The sequence below is a fragment of the Thamnophis elegans genome, chromosome 3 (genome assembly GCF_009769535.1).
Source record: "Thamnophis elegans isolate rThaEle1 chromosome 3, rThaEle1.pri, whole genome shotgun sequence".
In the NCBI taxonomy this organism is placed as follows: Eukaryota; Metazoa; Chordata; class Lepidosauria; order Squamata; family Colubridae; genus Thamnophis; species Thamnophis elegans.
In genome coordinates, this window is record NC_045543.1 from 126,566,943 (window position 1) to 126,589,452 (window position 22,510).

The 22,510-nt window shown below is 38.1% G+C and overlaps 1 protein-coding gene across 1 annotated transcript in view; it reads left to right on the forward strand.

Moving 5' to 3' along the window:
- OXCT1 (3-oxoacid CoA-transferase 1) overlaps positions 1 to 22,510 on the forward strand; it is an 80,893-nt gene that overhangs the window by 1,352 nt on the left and 57,031 nt on the right. The window contains exons 2-3 of the mRNA XM_032214461.1: positions 7,052 to 7,160; positions 10,269 to 10,359. Coding sequence (XP_032070352.1) covers positions 7,052 to 7,160; positions 10,269 to 10,359 — 200 coding nt within the window. The remainder of the gene's footprint in view (positions 1 to 7,051; positions 7,161 to 10,268; positions 10,360 to 22,510) is intronic.

Here is a 22,510-nt window from a genome sequence, read left to right on the forward strand (position 1 = left end):
GAGGCGGCTTTAATGGATCTCTTTGAAGATCCATTAACGGTGGTTGAACGGAACGGTGCTTACAGCTCGATTCTGCGCATGGCTTACTCGGAAATAAAGCTTGCTCCTCTTAAACAGCCTTTCCCTCTGTGAGGCCTTATCTGTCTGGAAAATGAAAGTTTAAAAACAAAAAAAACACCTGCATCTCTCCTCGCAGGAATATATATTGGAGGTCTTTTATTAAAGCTGTGTTTTGTGACAGCTTGCTCTGGGCTTTGGCAGTGTTTTTCAAACTTGACAACTTTTAAGATGGGGGAATTTCAAGGCCCAGAATGTTGGCTGGGGAATTATGGTAATTGAAGTTGTCCTCTTTAAATGTGCCAGGTTTGTAAAACACTGGGTTGCCATATCTGAGCTGCAACAAACTGGTTGATCCCAAAATAAAGAGAACTAAATTCTTATTGGGACAGTGAATCTCATCAATGGAGTTAGCCTCTAAATCAGAGGGTGTTAAGAAATTGCAGCTACTACTGATTCCTATTGATCTGAAAAGGGCTAGTAATAAATGTTCCAGTTCAGTGGAAGTTCCAGAAATACAGATAGTCCTTGACTTATGACCCGATGCTTAGCAACCTTTCAAAGTTACAACAGACCCCCCCCCCCAAAAAAAAACAAAGTAGTTATGATCCAATTTTGAAGTTCTGATTCCCTCCCTGCAGGCACATGACTACATTTTGGGCACTTTGCAACCTGCCCACATTTATGGCTAGGTCAGGTGGCCCTAATGTACAATGTTTTTGCCAGAAACAGGAAGCAACTGATCACAAAAGTTCTAAAATACATCAGGGGATGTAACCTATTTTACTGTCATCATGACTTTTGATTGTAATTGTCAGGCTCAATTATAGTTGTTAAGTTGAGGACTATCTGTAGTTACCTTAGTTGTCTGGGATAATGTAGCTTACAGCAAAGTTCCTTGATAGTGAAAATAAAAATGATGAAAGCATACAAGGATTAAAAAAAAATTTGGGAAGAGTCAAGAGTTGGAGCTACTGATAGTCATCTGTCTTTCGGAGATAGGTTTGGAAATATCTTTGCCACAATATTAATTATTTCCTGTTTCAGATTTAAATAATTAAAAGCCTAAATATCTGTCCTCTTAAGCCTGCTGTCTTCCAAATATAGTGGGGCCACAATTCCCCTGGACCATCCTAACTGGGATTTCTCAGAGCTTACGGTATTTGTTACATCCTGAAGGCCATTGTACAGTAAAGCTTTCTTCAGGAAGTGACTGTCTTCTCAATATTTGAGGAGAAGCACAGGATAAAACGTATTCTATCATTGGGTTGTGTATTGTCAGGTTTATATCTCTGCCTTTCATCCAAAAACCTAATGTGGCAAATATAGCAGTCCTTGTATTTTTCCTACAGCAACAAGCAGCTGGAGATTTGGGGCTGTCAGCCCCAAGATTCACTGAGGTTTATTTCCTTCTTGCAGCCTTAATAAGGAAGTAACAAAAGTTATCATGTCACATTATTTATTTTTCTATCTCCTAGAACAGGAATGTCCAACCTTGGGCAACTTTTAAAGACTTGTGGAATTCAACTCCCAGAATTCCCCAGCCAGTCATGAATTCTAGGAGTTGAAGCCCACAAGTCTTAAAAATTACCAAGGTTGGACACTCTGTCCTAGATTGATAGTTCTCAACCTGTGATCCATTTTGGACACATTCTGTAAGTTAGCCCTTTTGAGGTACCTTGATTGAAAAATTGCTGCCGAATGACGCACTGTTCTGCCCAGTTAAAGGTTGTGGGAACAAGAGTTTTAATAGTATATAGATGGATAGATAATGTAGTGGTGGGTTAATCATAAAAGGCTCTTTGAGTTAACTGGCACGTCTGATTAGTTCAGTAAAAGGTGATGAACTGTTCGCTTGGCTGTTTTGTTACTCCAATATTAGTGAAACATAGCATGTGCCATGTGATTTTCCATGCCAGGGAGAACAAACTGTTTGAGCTGCTTCTTTCAGTTTCAAGAGCTTTGTGGCATGCGTCATGTTACCAGGCATACCTTATTAAGTACTTTATTTTTTTATTTATAGAACTTATATGGCTGCCTCCTTTACACACAATAATCCTATGTAATTCACGACAGCAGGCAAAACTGAGTGACTGACATGCCTTGTTTACATAAATAAGATTAAAAAGTACAGAATCTAAAAATGCCAATAACAATGTAATACAAAACAGTGCCTGCAATAATAAAACACTGCATTCATTCATTCACATTTTTCATGCCCACTTTTAGTGACAATTATGTTGGTATTGATTGGAGGTTGTCAATATCATTCTTTCTGATTACAAAATAATAATAGTTTGATAGGAAGATTCATTTCTTCAGTGCCTAACTTTTGACAACTTGTGCCCTCAGTTGATAATTTCTGGCAAGAATGATTGTGAGAATACTGTACAATTCTAAAACAGGTCACACAGTTTAATCCTAATTTGGAATTAAAACTCATTCAATTTGCTTGCAATTATTTTGCTGCTTGGTATTTATGTTATTAGAAGAATGATACGCAATCAGGACCTGTTGAACTGGAGTATTAGATTAAATCAGTTGTTTTGGTTTGTCAGTTGCCAGCATTGTAAATAGGTTCACACTTGTTCTTGTTATGTCTAGGTATTGCTTAAGATAGTAATCACTGTTTATATATCAAGTTGTGTTTTCTTAAGAATAGGACCATGCATAGACAAAAATGTTGCAGTTATTTTTTCACCTTGTAAGAAGATCCTCATTTTTGATGGTTTTTTTTTGTTACGTTAAGAGTATTATTATTTGTAATATTTCTATTTTTCTACCTATGCAGTACCCTTTTTTTCTGAATAATTAAAGAGTAGTTAGTTGTGCATTAATCTCAAAGTTGTTATTACTTGTCTTAAATATTCAGGTGATTTTAAGAGCTAGGCATTACGCACTAGATTTTTGTATGTCTTTTTCATATTCTGATAAAGCAGCATTTCAGCAGATTTTTGTATTCGGGAGAACACCATTTCAAGCAATTCCTAAGAAATATCAATATTTTTCTTAGTTAACTTTTCTTTTTTGAAGTACCTGGTAACTTGCTATTATTTAGTGCTAAATAATTTGCTGTTCAAGAAAGATGAGACGACAGTTCTAAGTATGTGACACCAATAAGGAACAGGCATAATAAGGATGGGCAATGAGGAGGAAGTATTCTTAATGTTAGCAGAGATGATGAAAGCTATTGGAAGGATACTATATAGGGTAAAAGTACTAGAAGCAATGCTATATTAAACTACAGCTCCTTATTGCAATCTTCCCAAGGGAGCACCCTTCTAGGAATGTGACTATTGTGGTTCTAATATAACGATTCTGTTTCCACGTGAAAGCCAATTCAAGCAGGTTCAGGATATAAGAGAACTAATGAACGGCCAATCTCTTAATATCCTTATAACAGACAGTTCCATGTCTGCTACTTTTGCCCTAGACTAAGTGACTCCCTCTATAACAGTGTTTTGCAAATTTGGCAAGCTTAAGATGGGTGGACCACAACTCCCATGGTCGCTGGGGAACTCTGGGAGTTGAAGTTCACCTATCCTAAAGTTGCCAAGTTTGAAAAACACTGTTCTAGACCATGGCTGGCTCAAGAATTCTGAGAATCGAAGTCCACGGGTCTTAAAGGGGCCGTTGTTCCCCACACCCTGACCCTTACAGAATTCCTGGCCCTCCTAGGATCCCAACATAGGGAGGGTTTTAGTTTGCGGAAAGTTGCCCTCAAGAATTAGTGCCGAGAGTGGCACGTAATACTCATGTCTTTGTTTGGAGTTTTTTCTACTGGGTTCTATAAGTTATTATTTGATTGAGTAGATTTACCGTATTTTTCAGAGTATAAGACACAGCTTTTTCCCTCAAAAAAGAGGCTGGAAATCTGGGTGCATCTTATACACTGAATACAGCATTTTTTTGCCTCCCAAAATCCTGCCCCTTTTACCAAAATGGCCATGTAACCTTTAGGAGGCTTTCAGAGTGCTCCTGGGTGCTGGGGAGGGCAGAAATGAGCGAACAACAGGTCTTGCTCAATGTTGCCCTCCCCAGACCCCAGGAGCACTCTATAAGCCTCCTAAAGGCTATGCATGCCCCTTTTTTTGACAAAAAAATAGGCAGTTTTCATGAAAAACGGGCCATTATTTTGCTCATTTTTTGTGGAGGGGCATCCTCCAGGAGCACTCTACACGCCTCCTAAAAGCTATTCATGCCCTTTTTGGGGGGAGGTCTGCAGAGTGCAAAAACGTTTTTAAAATTTTTTGCCTCTTCAAGATCTTGGTGCATCTTATACTCCGAAAAATACGGTATGTCCCTCCTTTTATTTGGGAACTCAGAGAGATCTATGTACCATGTTTCCCTGAAAATAAGACAAGGTCTTATTTTCTTTTGACCTCTGAAATAAGCGCTTGGCCTTTTTTGGGGGGGAGGTCTTATTATTTTTGAGGTGCAGGAAGTGGTGAGCGTAGTCACCTCATGGCTGCTGCTGTGTTGCAATATTTTTGGGAAGGGCTTCTTTTCGGGGAGAGCTTATTTTAGCATATGTGCTCAAAAGCCCAATTGGGCTTATTATCCGGGGAGGTCATATTTTCGGGGAAACAGGGAAACACTTCCCTCTTGTTTTTCCTCATGAGAAGGAAAATATCAGTTGGACTGAAAGAGAGTGACTGGCCCAAAGTTACCCAGAACATTAAAATCCTGCTCCTAGTCCAACACACAGGCTCTCAGTTGTTGACTATAATGAATTGGGTCTTTTCCTCAGCAATGTATAATATCTGGACCATTTTCTCCCCAATTTACATGTTTGTGGTCTTTCCTTTTATCAGATGATAGCTAAGAATTGTCCTCTTCTGCCCAGCAGTGTTATAAAAAATAAATATGCACCACCAGAAAAAAGAATGGAGGTTTATGCAAAGATATGTGTACACAAAATTACGTGTTTAGGTATAATGTTACGTATGATACAAAGCCATGATTCATATGATCCTACATCATAAATCATGGTTTACAAATCCCTAGGGCTGTGCTCATAATCCTGTACTGTACATGCTAAGTGAGAATTAAAGAAACCAGTTCTGGTGTAACGCAATGTGAGAACATGACTTGCTTGCCTGTCAAATGTTCAGATGCTTGTTGCTGATCAGCAAGTTCTCATATTTCAGTTCTTTAATTTTAAATTGGATGGGAGACCTATCTGACTGTTTAGTAAAATAGGATAAATGGACATCCAACTTCCAGCGTTTGACACTTGCTTTCTGATAATCTGATTTCATATATTCATAGATTTTTTTTATACACATACAACTGACACATATAATGTGTCTGTTTCTTTCCCCCCTCTCTCCCCCCCCCCCCAAGTTATATCATTTGGCTGTTTTGTTACTCAGGAACACCTGCTGTTACAGCTCATCATAAGAAAACCCACAAGATGTATAGAAACTGAGATTTTGTCCGTAATCGAGGTCCCTTTAATTTCTGAGACTTTACTGTGTTCTGTAAACTCTTTCACATATATCCTGATGAAATGTGATCTCATATAGGTTTTGTGTTGGCATAAGAAATGTAAGGGTTCTTTATCCCATATGATAGTTATGTTCTTTAGGATCCTTTTTTGGTCTCCAACACACACACACACACACACACACACACACACGTATGTGTATGTGTATGTATGTATGTGTACATACATATATATATATATATTTATATTTATATTTATATTATTATATTTATATTTATATTTATATTTATATTTATATTTATATTATTTATATTTATATTTATATTATTTATATTTATATTTATATTTATATTTATATTTATATTTATATTTATATTTATATTTATATTTATATTTATATTTATATTTATATTTATATATTTATATTTATATTTATATTTATATTTATATTTATATTTATATTTATATTTATATTTATATTTATATTTATTTATATTTATATTATTATTTTTTATATTTTTATATTTTTTATATTTTTTATATTTATTTATATTTATATTTTTTATATTTATATTTATATTATTTATATTTATTTATATTTATATTTAAAGTCACAACCCCTGGTATGCCCAAATATGGGAGGAAGTTCACTACTTCCATTCTCTGTCCATTGGCTCGTCACAAGAGACCATCCAGACAGAAACCCAATATTTTTACTGTTGCCTTTTGTTACATTTGTGTTGTATTTGTGCTGATAAATAAATAAAGGGAGACTAGTATAGATCTATTTTAAGTTATTTAGCTCTCATCAGCTAGCCATACCCTTACTGGGATTCGAATCCCAGTACAGCACAAATACAACACACACACACACACACATATGCAACTTTGCAAAAAATGTAGTTGTTAAAGGTGTGAATATGATGTTGAACTATACTTAAAAAATACGGAATTTACTTTTTCTGAAGACTTGACTTTACTGAGTCTAAATGAAAATCATCTTTCCAAGCAAAACAACAACTAACACTAAATATTAAAGACTGAATTCAAGAGATGTGTGCTTTGTAAATTTGTGAGATTCTTTTATAAGGTAGAAATGCAAAAGAGGCGCAGTAAGTTTCTATATGATTTATATTTAATAATAAGCAAAGACTGAACTTGTATATTATTTGGATCTTTCTTTGTTAAGTTGTAGTTTATTTCATATATATATATATATATATATATATATATATATATATATATATATATATATATAGTTTTTATTTTTGGTTGTTAAATTCATTAGTAGAATAACGAGAGTATTGCGTTCTATGTTTGTGTGTGTGCGTGTGTGCGTGTGTGTATGTGTGTGTGAGGTTTTAGTGTGATCTAAAACCAATTTGCATTTTGTGGATACTTTGCAATTCTAAATCAATGGAAATTGCTTTATGTACATCTGAATGGGTTATACAGAAATCTGTTATGTGCACTAACTGTATAATGTTGGATCCTTGACATTCTCATCTTCCTCCCCCTCCCCTTTTTTCCCCTCTTCACTTTTAGACTTGTGGCTGCTATTTTTCAACCAGTTCCTGTCACAATACCCAATTTTATACTGATCCAGTAGAAGCAGTAAAAGACATACCCAATGGGTCCACTCTCCTTGTTGGTGGTAAGTAGTGAAATTCCACTATTTTTCTAATGTAAACGACAGGTAGTACTCACTTACTGATTTTTTAGCAACTGTTTAAAGTTGCAATGGTGCTGAAAAAAGAAATTTACAATTCATCAGTCACATGATCTCCATTATAGCCAATATGGGGTGTCTTGTACCTGAGCTGTAGCTCCCCCCCCCCCTTTGAGAGATTGGAGAGAAAGATTTCAAGAGAGTAAGCTGTTTGCTTGAAAGCAATTCAATCATGCTGGGAAGCATGGATGCACTCTGCAAACAGCTTACAATACTTTCTTGAAATCTCTTCTTCTCCAATCTCTTGGCTCTGCCAGGGATAGAAATAAAAAAGCAAGTGATTTCCATGGGCAATTTCTTCTTTGCCTGACCTCTTCCCCCCGCTTTTGCCAGAGTGGAAAGACTGGAGAAGAAGTGATTTCAAGAGAGTAAGCTGTTTGTGTAGCTTACCTATGTGAGTATATATCTATGTTTATATTTTATGATTGTAAGCTGATCAGAGTTACCCTGTGGTAAGATGGGCGGCCAATAAATTTTATAAATAAATAAAAATAATTAATAAATGTGATCACCTTACTTTGTACAGATCTTGTTTCTAATCTTTTTGCTCTGCAAGCGGGGAGTAAAAAGAAGCAATTTCTGCAAGCAGCCTCTCCTTTGCCTGATCCTTGCTGCCACACCTCCCCTGTTAGGGTATGCAGAGGAAGAGCAAGATATTTCAAGAGAGTAAGATGTTCATGTAACATGTTTGCGGCTCCCAGCCCTGAGCTGTGATGCAATCTCATTGCTTTCGATGGGTACAAGATAGTAAGCAGGCACTTTGAGCATTCCAAAGGGCAGGGAAATGTTAGGTGAACAAAATCTGAAGGTGTGAAAGTCAGAACAAAAGTCTTGTTTCTTTCCAGCTGGAAAGCACAGTCTCAATCATGTGATTTCCTATTTAGTGACTGCCTCACTTACTGATTGATTTACTAGTCTCAGGGACTGTGTGTATTTAACTCTGTAATTATCAATGTTTCATGCATGCCTCTATAAGAGGTACATCTAGATTATGTACACCTGATATGCAGAGGTATATCAGTGGTATTCAGCAAGTTCTGGCCAGTTCTGGAGAACCAGTAGCAGAAATTTTGAGTAGTTCGGAGAACCGGTAAATGCTACCTCTGACCGGTCCCCACCCCCATCTATTCTCTGCCTCCCAAGTCCCAGATGATCGGGAGGAAATGGGGATTTTGCAGTATCCTTTCTCTAGAGTGGGGAGAGAATGGGGATGTTACAGTATCCTTCCCTTGGAGTGGGATGGGAATGGAGATTTTACAATATCCTTTCCACTGCCATGGCCACTAAGCCATGCCCACAGAACCGGTAGTATAAATTTTTGAATCCCACCACTGCTGTGATGTATGTATGGAGATAGGTTATATAATACTTTGGCTGATTAAAAAAAAACTAAACAGAATAAGAACTGTTTAGTACTTTATTGGGAGATGACTATTGTCCCACTGTCTTTTTCTCAGGTAGATTTACTTAGTCTATGGCCCTGCGGTTTAGTGGAAATCAAGGAATCAGAAATACACATCAGAAAGAGACAATAGCATATGTTTTCCACACTGTTACAAAAAGTCTTGTTTGAGTAAGACTTTACCTTGTGTTCTAAGATGGCAGAACTGTTCAAGCATGTAGAAGCTGCATGGCTTAGTGAGACTGAATATGCTTGTTCTGTTTATAATTTGGGGTAAAATAAATTTGGAAAAAATACTTAATATTTCAAAAACAGTATGGACCAAAATGCAGATATTAGTTCCATACTCCATAAAAAATCCTGAAAAGCTGACTGTAAAGATTTTAAATAATGGGTGCAATACCCTGAGATCGCAGAAACCAGTGACTCTCTAGAAGTTACCACTCAATCATGTCTTTTGAATACAATAGGTGGAATAATAATATTTTTTTATTTATCTCATTAAAATATTGATGCAAATTAAATCATGGTTTATGTTTTGTTCTACTTCTAACTTCTAATTTTGTTCTGATCCTACTTATCATTGGGCAGTGTCTTCTGATATCACATTCAAAAGTTACATATGATTGTTCCCTCAAATAAGGTTGTTCAACATTGTCTATTGTCCTTCTAAATGGCTTTGAATTTATGAGCTACAAATTTATGAACAAGAAAATTGCTTCAGCCTGGAAAATAGGACAAGATAATAAATTAGTAGATTGTTTTAGTGTGAAAGCTGAGGTATTACATGACTCATTCTCAGTCAGATTAAAGCAGTATAAAATTAAATGTATAAGAAAAGCAGTGAGCAAATATGCATTCTGAATACAAATAGCTCTTGCTTAGCGACCATTCAGTTATGATGATCGTGAAAAGGTAACTTTGTGACCAATGACTGAATGTACAGCCTCTGCAGGTTTGTAAAGAAAAGGAAATCTGAAGTAATATTATAAGCAGATTTGTGCCCACATGATTTTTCACTTTGCAACTGCTTCACTTAATAACTAAGTTGCCAGTCCCAATTATGGTCACTAAATAAAGATTACTAGCAATGTTAATAAATCTATTATAATAATTTGGTAACTTCCTTTACTGTAAAGTTTTTGGTTACAAAAATTATCAAATTTATTATAACTTTCATCAGTCATGTGATGTATATTTCAGTCCTACCTTTGCAGAAATAGACTGAGATCTAAGGTGTTAAACATCTTTTAAGACTTTTCAGTGTATAACATGCTTATATATTACCAAGAAAATATTTTCTGTTTTCAATTATGATTCAGGTCTCTCCCCCTCCCCCCCCCAAAAAAAAATTCATTTCACAGCTCACACAGTTCACAGCTCATTGGGATGCTAGGGTTTGAATTATCAGTGAATTTCTGTCAGCTTCTTCAGGTCTTTTGTGCATGACAAACTATAGTGTTGGGGTGTCTTATTTTGATTATTGACTAAAAGTTTAGGCTGCTCCAAAATCCAAGTTCTAGGATGCCTTCTCCTGAATTTGGAAATAGAATTGGGTCAGTGGATCGGCATGGGAGAACTATATTTTCAAAATAAGAGTTATTTACTGCTGAACAATTTGTGTCACATAGGTTTTGGGCTCTGTGGAATTCCAGAGAACCTCATAGGAGCTTTGTTGAAGACTGGTGTAAAAGGAATAACCGCTGTCAGTAACAATGCAGGGTAGGTATTCCACCCCCCTTCCCATATCAGTTATTAGGATTATTTTAAACATCCCTAGTAATGCTGCACAGGGAAAAGAAATTCCTTATCTTTGCTTTGGGAAGAACCTATTTTGCAACCGATGAGGCTACTTTTTTTTTTTTTGCAAGTTCAATTAAGTGTGAACTTTGGCTGTATTCTTCTCTCTCCTTATTTTGCTGCACCTGTTAATGGCATGACTACCCAGCAGTGGTGCATAATCATGTCATAAACAGGGCTGCTGTCATCCCTTTTGCAGAGGTTAAGTTATTCATTCTTTTAAATATCTGCTATAAACTTTGGTTGGTCACCCATAAAAGACATGTGCTTGAAATAATAAGACATTGGACGACAGAATGCCAGAACATGATTGGCACAAATACAAAAACATTCAGAGTTTTTTTTTTTTTAAATACAGGAGTTTAAAACTGAAGTTTGTACATTGCCTGAAAAAAGGTTGATTTTTTGTAATATAAAATCATCACTTTATTATTGTGCTCGGTTCTTTAAGTATTCATATGTAAAGCAGAAGTTCTCCAACTGCAATTCAGCAATACAGTGACTTTGTAAAATGATAAAGTGAATGAATTCAGCATCCACCACAATGCATAATGAGCTTTCTGAGCTTATGGTATAGAAGGAAACAAATGCACATTTTTCTTTAATAATTAATTTTTTTATCTCTATATACAAGAAGCAATAATATAACATTGTAGCCATGCAATATAAAATAGTTTAATTTTAAACTACTTCAATAAAACGTAAAACTGTATTTTAAATGGGAAGGATGAATTTGCTTTCACAGTGTAAAACTGGCCATGAAAAACATGATGTTTTAATATTGCAAAATGGCTAGTTTTATGAATCGGGCTTTATTCTTTTCTCAACTCAATTTTTATTTTATTTAAAACATTAAAATACAACACCCCCCAAAAAAGGAATACAAAAACAAAACAAAGCTAAACAAGACTACACCAAAAAAGTGCATAAACAAGACAAAACAAATATATATGTAAATTGTCCCCCCCCCAGTTGAATACTGATAAATATATTTCAAAGATAATAACGTCTCCCCCTTTGTGAAGCAGTCACACAATTTATAGATTTCTACAACTCTATTTACCCAACCTACTTAGCCTGGCATCTATTTAAAATATGAAAACATAGTTAGCAGGTGTAACCAACAGCTAAATTATGAACCAGGCTGTATTTATTTATATACATTTATAATATATACCCATATATTTAAATTTTATTGATTCTTGGTCAGGTCCTTTAACTTGAATGTTCAAATAGTACTAGGAAGATTGTCACAATAGAAGTTAGGTTTTGAGGTACTTTCTGTATTAACCTTTTCTTAATCCTTGGAGGAGTAACCAAAATCTTTCTGTGTTTTGTCCATATTAAAGCACAAAAGTCTTGTTTATTCCTTTGTTTAACTATGGAAGCATTGCCTTGGAAATAATCCAGTGCATTCTTAATTCTGATAGTGGATCACTACAAAAGTCCTTGTATCATACACTAGATAAATGGCTTCCCAATCTTTTCTTGGATCCTCTGAAATTAAAACATTAAAAAAATGTTAAAAGGGAAAAAAACCTACATTAATAACTCTTTCATTATGCACTATATACAAAACAATGAATCCTAGATTTTTCTTGTAAGTAAATGTTTCCCTGTTTTTATTGATATAGGTGAGCATTTCAGGCCAAATATTGTAAGGAGGTGAATAACAGTTCTATAAAATAGAAAACGTGATTTAGACTGGCTATTTTAACACTTTTGCATGTAATACTGAGGTTAAACATTGAAAGATTTTCTCCCTTAGTTATCAGTGCTACTGTTGACAGTGCAACTAAATGATTAGATAAGTCCACTTTTCAGTCATTCAAACACTTTTACCAATTTTTCGTTTCCTAGTCTGAATGCTATTTTCAGAAATCTGATACTGTGCACCAGAACTATGTGAAACTTTACCAGGATACTTATGAAATACCAAAAATGTTCACTAAACCTCTTTGTTGAGAGTTGGGAAAGATTTAGACACTGCTGTAAAATTGAGAAACTTGGCACTGTATTTTGTACTTTTTGCCTTTTCAGTGTGGAAATCCTTAAATTTATGGTAGCAAACTTCTCTAAATTGTTATTGGTAACCATTTATAAAGGGCGTTCTCTTTTTTGTGTGTGTGATAATCCCAGATTTTAAGTGTGTAGGAGAAGGACTGGCAGAACCTGGGGCGGAATTAAAAGAGGGATCAGCCTGGAGTCCCTAGGTATTGTATTCTGACAACAGCTATGACCTGGGGCTGGCGAGATGGCAGCTGTCACTCAGGAAGCTTTGACAGCTTTTAGAGGCTTTGTGCTGTAGAGAAATAGACTTGAGACTTTGTAGTTGGATTTGTTGCTGCTGAATCAGCCATAGGCTTGTCAATGCTATTTGATTCCATTGCTGTGTTGGCAAGGCTGATAATCTGTGGGATTTTAATTTGCCCTAGATGGCATTGAATTGGGACTGGTTTGTGATAACCACGAACTTGACCCAGATAATCAAGAGCTACGAGTTACCAGAGGTGGTACATTAAATCTAGTTTTATCTTGGAGCTTTTGCAACCTGACCTGAGGATTGAAGGATAGTGTCTTTTGTCACAGCCAGGTCATTCTCTGATTGGTTTTTTGTTTGTTGGCGACTCTTCTCCCATCAAAGAGATGTGCCTACCCTAGAAACTGGATGGGTTTCAAAATGAGCATGAGTTTTTCCTGAGATACGCTGGTCCATTTCTCTGAGGGTTTCTCTGAGGGCCTTAATCAGCTATTCCTTTCTTGATCACCAGACACCATTCAGTGACTGTTCAAAATTATGTCAATGCTGAACAAATGGTAATTATGGCTGGTTTTCAAAGTTATGGCTGTTGCAATGCCCTTGTGGTCATGTGAACCAAATTCTGGCACTTGGCAGATTGCCTGCATTTAAGATTGCAGCGTGCATTTTATCTCTCCTTACCAGCCTAAATTCCCTTTCCCTCATCTCTCCCCTTTTGGCCATCCTACACTCCACTCCCATCTTCCACCTGACCGCCATCTTCTTTCTCCCGCTGCTCCCGTTGCAGTGGCTGAGCAGTGGTGGGCTGCACAAGGGCTCACTCTCCTCAGAGTGCCGTCAATGGATCCTCCTAGACAATTTTCATCCTGTCTCCACCTTCTCCCTTCTGAGGAAGTTTGTTGAGAAGGTAGATAGTTGCAGAGGTCTCTAAGAGAAACGTATTATCTGCAGTCTTTTAAATCAGAATTTGGGCCAGGACATAGTACACAGTATTGAGATAGCAAACATTGGAGCTGGGACAGGGGTGTTACAATCATCATGCTCTCCAGCTGCGGGGAAGTGGGGATAGGAAATACAGTGTTATGGTGGTTTTTCTCCTTTCTCTGTGACTGATTCCAGTTGGTATAGGTGTGGCGAAAAGTCAAGTCCAAGATACCTAATTTGTGAGGTGTTACCAAGCTACGTACCCTCTTAGACTTCTTGTTTAATAGCTAAATAGAAATGGTAAGAGAGGTCATTCATCGGTTTGGGGTTAGATGTCATCAGTATACCAAGCAATGCTCTCAGGATCATGTCCTGGGCTTTGAAGTCTGAATGGAGAGGAATAGGCTGAAGCTCAACCATAACAAGACAGAATGTTTGTGATTCTTTGAGAATCCCAGCTCCTACTCAAGGAGCAACTGGCAGCAATCTGCCAATTGGGCTCATTTCTGGACTAGAAAATCATTTTCCCTGTGCTTTGGTCACCATGGCTACAGCTGGTCCAGAGTGCAGTGACTTAAGAGTTATAAGCAAGCTTGATATCTCTATTCCATGGACTATAATAGTTATCAGTAAGTTTCTGGGTGCAATTCAAGGTCCTACTAACTACTACTTAATGTGACTCATACCATAATCTGGTCATCTGAAGGATGATCTTTCATCTGTAGTGAAAGCCTGTCCATCCCATGTAATCCAACAGATTTTATTTGCTTTAGGTCCCATTGATTAAGTAGTTGTATTTGATAGACCCTCAAGAATTGAGGCCTTTGAACTATGGTGCTGGAGAAGACTCCTGCGAGTTCCTTGGACTGCAAGGCGATCAAACTGGTGAGTCCCAGAGGAAATCAACCCTGACTGCTCTATAGAAGGCCAGGTCCTGAAGATGAAACTCAAATACTTTGGCCACCTAATGAGAAGGAAGGGCTCACTGGAGGAGAGCCTAATGCTGGGAAAGATTGAGGGCCAAAGAAGAAGGGGATGACAGAGAATGAGGTGGCTGGATGGAATCACCGAAGCAGTAGGCTTGAGCTTAAATGGACTCCGGCTGATTGTAAAGGATAGGAAGGCCTGGAGGAACATGGTCCATGAGGTCGTGAACCCTCTTTGTTGTGGTGCTTACTATCTGAAACCGCATTTCTCTAGAGCTTTGTATGGTTTCACATTCTGTCTACACTTAAATAAGCTTTTAAATTCTGGCTCTTCCCCATGGAATCTTCCTCCAGATGTTGTGGGCTACTAAATTTAACTATTTTATGCCTCGTAAAGCTTCCTAGAGTTGCAGGTCAGCAACCTGGAATTTGACAAATAAATGAAGGAGGAAAGCAAAGGGAGGTTTAGTGACCTCCCCTCTTTCGACTGAAATTCCTCCTCTTTCAAATCTGCTCAAAAAACTCCCCTGTATTTCTGAAAGATTTGGAAAGTATAGAATTGAAACCAACTGTTGACATATGCCTTCTGTTGACAGAGGAGACCAACTGAATATCACCCTCTAGTTTTATTTTCTTTAGCAACATATGTTGGTGGGAAAAATACATTCTGCTCATAGTATAACTATCAATCCTGCAAAGAAAAATGACCAAAAATATGTAACAGTGACAAGGAAAGCAAAAGCTGCTCAATTTATTCAAAGGGATCCTTGTTGACTCATCCAACATGGAAGTTCTTTGTGTCCTACTGTGTTCCCCCCAAAATAAGACAGTGTCTTATTTTCTTTTGCCCCATGAAATATGGCCTTGGGCTTATTATAGAGGGAGGGCTTATTGTTTTGGGGTTGCCGGGCAGCTGCTCCCTTGCGAACTGGCTCCTGAAGAGCCAGGCATAGTCTCAGGAGTGAAGCAGCCAGGAGGTGACCACGCTCATGAGCAGCCACCTAGCAACTCCCCTCACCAGCCGGGCAGAGCGCCATTCACTGACCTAGGGGGTATCCCTAAGGCGCCAAGACACATGGCGCTCTGCCCACTCCCCAGCTCCCGTGACTTGGCACATTCAGGATACCCCCCTTAGGTCAGTGCATGGAGCTCTGACCGGCTGGAGAGGGGGGTTGCGTGAGCTCCTGTTCCACCCCCGCCGCGCTCCGAGCATAACTTCTTCTCCTGCTTCCAAACTCCAAAACTCCGCTGCCGAGTCTTCCAGCAGTGGCCGCTGTGGAGTGCGTTCTATGGTTGTGGGCTGGCTGCTGGACAGAGAGTCTTCCGGAAAGAGAGTCTTCTAGCAGCCAGCCCACAACCATAGAACGCCTTCAGGATACCGCTAGGTCGATGAATGGCGCTCTGCCTGGCTGGAGGGGGGGTTGTCCTGGGGGCTTATTTTCGGGGGTGGGCTTATATTTTTGTCCACGTGAAAAATGTAACAAGGCATTAGTTTCAGGACAGGTTGTATTTTCGGGGAAAAACAAAGTATTGCAATAGCTTCCAGGTAAGTTATGAAGATGGGCAGGGGTGGGTTTCAAAATTTTTTACTACTGGTTCAGTGAGAATGGCTAGGTGGGGGGCATATGACTGAGTGGGTGTGACCAACTTGACATCACTCATGCACAGTCAGTCACATGATCCCCTCACCAAGCTATGCCCACCGAAGCCCTGCAGAGTGCTTCTGGGAGCTGGGGAAGGCAAAAATGCCTCAGTTTTTGTAAAAAATGGCCCGCTTTTGCCTGTTTTTCCCAAAAATTGGCATTTTCCCTTTTCCCCAGCCCTGCTGAAGCCCGCAGAGTGCTTCAGGGGACTGGGGAAGGCAAAAATGCCTACGGTTTTGAGAAAAATGGGCCGTTTATCACCTGTTTTTTGCAAAAACAGCATTTTTCCCTTCTCCCAGCCCTGCTGAAGCCTGCAGAGTGCTTCTGGACGCTGGGGGAAAGCAAAAGCGCCTCCATTTTGTGAAAAAAGGCCCATCTCGGAGTGGCATGTGCACACCATTAAAAAAGGGGAAAAGTTACATTTTTTCAATGAAGATTGTTCTGCGCATGTGGGGAATAAAAAATAAATATGGTGGCACCCAGGATAGAACAGGTACAGTCATGTGTCCGGCCGAGTTACTACCTATTCAGCTGAACCAGTAGGAACCCACCTCTGAAGGATGGGCAAGGTGAATGACTTCGAGAATGATCCTCTATGGTTAATTCAGGAGGTAGCCGGTAGAATCCCAGAATTTTTTAAAATATTAATAAAATAGGGGATTTAAAAACGCTAAGCACATTTGTTAAAACAGGGTGTATGCTAATCCTGTAATTGGAACAGTTTCCTCTGGAAGCTGTAGACTGCCTTTGCTGTGGATTTAGTAAGAATATAGGTCATCTTGATGAATTACAACGAGTTGGCAGACAGAAATTGCAACAGGTAGTTTTCAACATACGAACATTCACTTAATGAATTTTGAAATTATAATTGACTCCAAATATCCTACTTACAACCCTTCCTTGAGGTTACTACTGCTGCACAAACACACTCTCCATGATTGCATTTTGTGCATTGGCAATTGGCTTACTATGGGTTGCAGCATCCCATGGTCATACTGAAATTTGCAACAGGTTTTTTTTTTTGCCATTTTCCAGCAAAAATGGCCACTGGATATGCTGGATTTACTTATTGACCATGGTTTCTCTAATGGCCACATGATTTGTTTGACAACCATGGTGACCCGCTTTATGACCACCATAAATATGGTTGTGAACTCTAGCCTGATTATATAGTCAACCTCCACTTATGACTTCAGTGTCTTATGGTTGAATTTTATGGCTCTAATGTGGTCGTAAGTTGAGGATTACCTGTAGTACTATATCCAGGAAAGATAATTGCATGTTCTGCCACTGTCTACAGTATATGAGAAAGGACGAGAAGTTAGAGAAATCTCCACAAAAGGTAAGATTTCTTCTTTTAATTACTTGATCCCTTCATTTTTGTTGCTAATTTGTCTTGGTTCTTCAAAATTCTTCTGATCTGATCAACATGTTTGTTCCAATACTGTCATCAATTGATTCTTTGATTTCTGAAATGCTCTTCCTAGCTCAGTGGTAATATCTAGTCACCTTGTCTCGTATTAGCCTCCTTTCCAATTGCCTTTGAATTTTTCTCCAAGCAACAGGGTTTTCTCCAAGGAGTGTTGCCTTTCTAGTACACATTCAAAATATCTAAACTTCAAGGTCATTATTAGGATATCCTGCGAGCAATCTGGTTTTAATTCATTTTGTGTATATATATATATACATGCATATACACACACACACACAAACACACACACACACAATATAAATGGCTCTGTGTGTATATGTGTGTGTGTGTGTGTGTGTGTGTGTATGTGTATGTATGTATGTTCCAGGATAACTGGAATGCCTGGAACAATTTCAATTGAACTTGGTACACAAATGACTTACTCTCGGGAAACAAATACTGTGGGTAAGACACCCGTAACACCCCTTGGGGAGCGTGTTCTGTTACACTACAGCCTGTTGTGCCTTCAAATGGCTTCTACTGTACTGCCATAAAAAGGCTTCTACTTTACAGCACAGTGGAATTACCATGGTAATGGCTTCACAATACTCCACAAGAGGGCTCCCTCTGGCAAGAGTGAAAATCCAACATTATAAATTACATTTGGTCCGGACATTTCCCCCCAATAAATAATGTTTGGTCTGGACATTTTCACCCTATAAATAAATACCTGGACAATGCCATGCTATCAGCTAGTTTGTACATTTTTAAAATTCAAGGTATTCTCAATAACTTTTTCCAGCATCAGAATTCAAATGTATAATTTCTCTTCATTTAGCCTTTTTGATGAACCAGCTGTCCTCATGTGTCACATCTGGACTTTGATCGTATATATCTTTTTTTGACTTTGGAATTTTGACTAGATATATATAGTATGTGCTAGACTGATTCTTAGGATTAAAAGAAGCAAATGCAGGGTTTTTTTCCCCTCTGTACATGTAATCTTGATTCATATAGGTTTTCATGTTGAAATTAGTATTATTGATTTTATAAGTGATGTAAATATTTGTCCTTATATAAGAAAGACCAAGTAGATTTAAGTAGCTGCCCCACATTTCAGAGTAGTAGATAGGCATAAACGCCGTATTTCTTCCAATTTCATTTTTGAAAGCATAATTCATAATATTATGCAAATTATGTCTGTGCAGTGTGAATTCTCTTCTGGTTGGGGGCCCGGTATGTTTTTTATTTTGTAACTTTGGCTTGGCATACAAGCCACTGTGGGAATATGTAGCATTGCGTAAGTTTCAGTGTGACCTATTCTTAATTTGCCATCAGTTGATGTGTTGTCACAAGCTTAAGCATTCCTGTCTCGTTTTTGCTCTGTTGTCTACACCATACCTATGAAAACATTTGCTGAGCCTTAATTTCTATGTTCCTAAGAGGACAAGCAAGAATTATTTATAAAATCAAGGTTATTTATAAAATCAAGAATGTGCTCAATAATTGAAGGGAAAAATGTTAGAACTAATTCCAGTGAATTTGAAAGCAGATACTTTCAAGGTTGCCAAAAAGATGTACTGCTTAGTAAAGGAAATGGTTCATTTACTACAGGAATGTCAAACCTGCGGCGTCATGGCATCATCACGTGATGTATCACAACTCCCCTTGCCCCTTTACTAAACGGCATGGCCAGTGTTAGGTAAGCTCCCCATTGGGAGAGCGAGTGCATTCAGAGAAGCATTGTGAGAGTTGTGTTGGAGAACACACAAACCAGCATACAGAGACTCTGCAGTTTAAATAGGCTTTTACTTTCATGGAAATAGAGGTATCAGAGTCCATCAAACAGTCCAAGTCATACACGGATAAGACAGTCAGTCATCAATGTCTTTTAGTTAAGGGATAATCCAAATAACATAGTCCATAATCATACAAACAGTTCAGTACTCAAAGTTTGCTAGCAGTTGCAAAACTTACAATAGCTCATGGCACTTTCTAACAGCCAGCTTCCAAAACACTCAGATCAGATCAGCCCAGCATCTAACAAACAGAGAGCTAACAGTCATTCTGGCTCCCTCTTATGGCCGATTGAGGAAAACAGCAACCAATCACATTTTACAGTATGATTTACCTAATAGCCAGCACATGATGCATCTGACCTGTGGGCCATGAATTTGACAGCCCTGATTTACTAACTTTATTCTGCTTTTTTCCATCAAGAAAGTCCAAGCAGAATAGTTAGCATTGGCCAAGAAGATTTCTGTCTAGATTTAAAATGAATTAATAGCATCATCTGTCTTCAAAAATATGAGTTTTTCCCCATGTTCTTGAAGCGATATAATCTCTCTTATTTCTCCTCTTCCATTCACTTTCTTTAAGATGATGAAAAGCATCCTTTTCAAACAGACTTTCAAAAAACTCTTGGATGATTTGATAATGCTGTGATAAATTGGGAAGTGGGTTGCTATCTTTATTTTTAATTGAATTAAATCAACATAGAAATGCTTGTAAAATAAATAATTGTGTTGAAATTCAACAAAGTATAGAATAGAATGGAATGAAATAGAATTCTTTATTGGCCAAGTGTGATTGGACACACAAGGAATTTGTCTTTGGTGCAGATGCTCTCAGTATATATAAGGAGAATAATACATTTATCAAGAATAAAAAGATACAACACTTATTGATAGTCAAGGTTACTAATAAGCTATCAAATCGTACTAGGAAATAAAAACAATATAAATTGAAAGGTACAAGCAACATGGTTATAGTCATAAGTGGAGAGAGATAGATACTAGGAAGGAAGAGAATAATATTAATACATTCTTAGTAAATTATTGACAGTGTTGTTTAGCAGAGTGATGGCATTCGGGAAAAACTGTCCTTGTGTCTAGTTGTTCTGGTGTGCAGTGCCCTATAGTGTCATTTTGAAGGTAGAAGTTGAAACAATTTATGTCCAGATGTGGGGTCTGTAGATATTTTCACAGCCCTCTTTTTGACTCGTGCAGTCTACGGGCCCTGTATATCCTGGCCATGGAGATGTTTAGACATGTATTCTCACAATTCCCTAGATTCATGGCCATTGCTGAGAATTCTGGCAGCTGAAGTCCACACATCTGACGGGTGCCAGATTATTTTACTAATTGTGAATGCATTTTTTAAAGAAAAAAAAATGAATAGTTTTAAAACAATCTCCAGACTAGTTAATCTGTTTTAATTTTCAAATGGTTTGAGTTGATAATGTTATTCCTATATTTAGGATTAGCTGCTCCTAATTTTAGCTGGAAAATTATTTCCCAATATGTCAGGTCAAGTTGCTCTGGAATATTCCTAAAATACAGAGCTATGTTCTGTTGACAAGCCTGCATCAACCTGAGAAATGGAAACCTGGGAGATTTTCCAAGATGAAATCAACCTCTGCGCTGGGACAGAAGTGACAATGAAGTTTAACATTGGCTGGTAGACCATATCAGATTTCACTTGCTAGGCGAAGGAATGGCACATGGTGTGCATAATGAGTATGAAAAGAGAAACAGCTAACACCCGATACCTTTGTTTCCTCTCCTCCCTTGATGACTATAATAGCAATAATACTTAGACTCACCATATTTTTTGAAGTATAAGACGCACCGGAATATAAGACGCACCAATATTTTGAAGAGGTAAATTAAAATTTTTTTTTTTTAAATTCTGCAGACCTCCCAAACTCTCTGCACGCCTCATTTTTTTGTGAAAAATGGGGCATGCAGAGAGTTTGAGAGGCCTGCAAAGTGCTCCTGGGGGCTGGAGTGGGGGTAAAAACGAGCAAAAAATAGCCAATTTTTCACAGAAATGACTCCAATTTTGCCCCCCAAAGGGCATGCATAGCCTTTAGGAGGCTTGTAGAGTGCTCCTGGGGGCTGGAGGTGGGGGGGGGGCAAAATGACATTTTCATTTGTTTTTCCCCTCCCCAGCTCCCAGGAACAGTTTGCAGGCCTCCAAAAACATCTGCACGGCCATTTTTGTGAAGGGGGTGGGGTTTCAGGAGGCCAAAAATGCTGTATTCAGTGTATAAGACGCACCCAGATTTTCACCCTCTTTTTTTGGGGGGGGGGGAAGGTGCGTCTTATACACTGAAAAATACAGTATATGCCGTTTCATAGTGCTTTACAGCCGTTTCTGAGTAGTTTACAGAGTCAGCATATTGCTCCCAACAATCTAGGCCCTCATTTTGCCAATCTCCGTAGGATGGAAGGAATCCTTGAGCCAGTCAGGAATGAACTCCGGGCAGTGGGCAGAGTTAGCCTGCAATACTGCATTCTAACAACTGTGCCGCTAGGGCTCTTATAATTCAGAGGGTCTAAGAAACAAATGCAGAGGTAGATAGGTAGTTGTGTAGCCCTGTCTTACTTCTGGTGATGTACAGGTAGTTCTTCACTTACAGAAGTTCATGTAGTGACCGTTCAAATTTACAACAGCACTAGAAAAAGTGATTTATGACCATTTTCCACTCTTATGACTGTTGCAGTATCCCCGTGGTTGTGATCAAAAACCAGATGCTTGGCAACTGACTCATCTTTATGACAGTTTTGATATCTCGGGGTCATGTGATCAGCTTTTGTGACCTTCTGACAAGCAAAGTCAATGGGAAAACTGAGAAAAGAATCACTTAACAACTGTGTTACTAACTTAAAAACTTCACTTAACAAAGTGGGACATAAAATGTGGTCATACAATGGGGCAAACCTCACTTAATAAATGTCTTGCTTAGCAATTTTGGGCTCAGTTGTGGTCATAGGTTGAGGACTATCTGCAATTACAGCTTCATAACATCTGGAAGGCATTACGATGCAGAAGGCTGGCTTCAACAATCTACATGGAAATAATGTGGCAAGAAAATACTGTAAGCTTCCCTCCCACCCCACTGCAT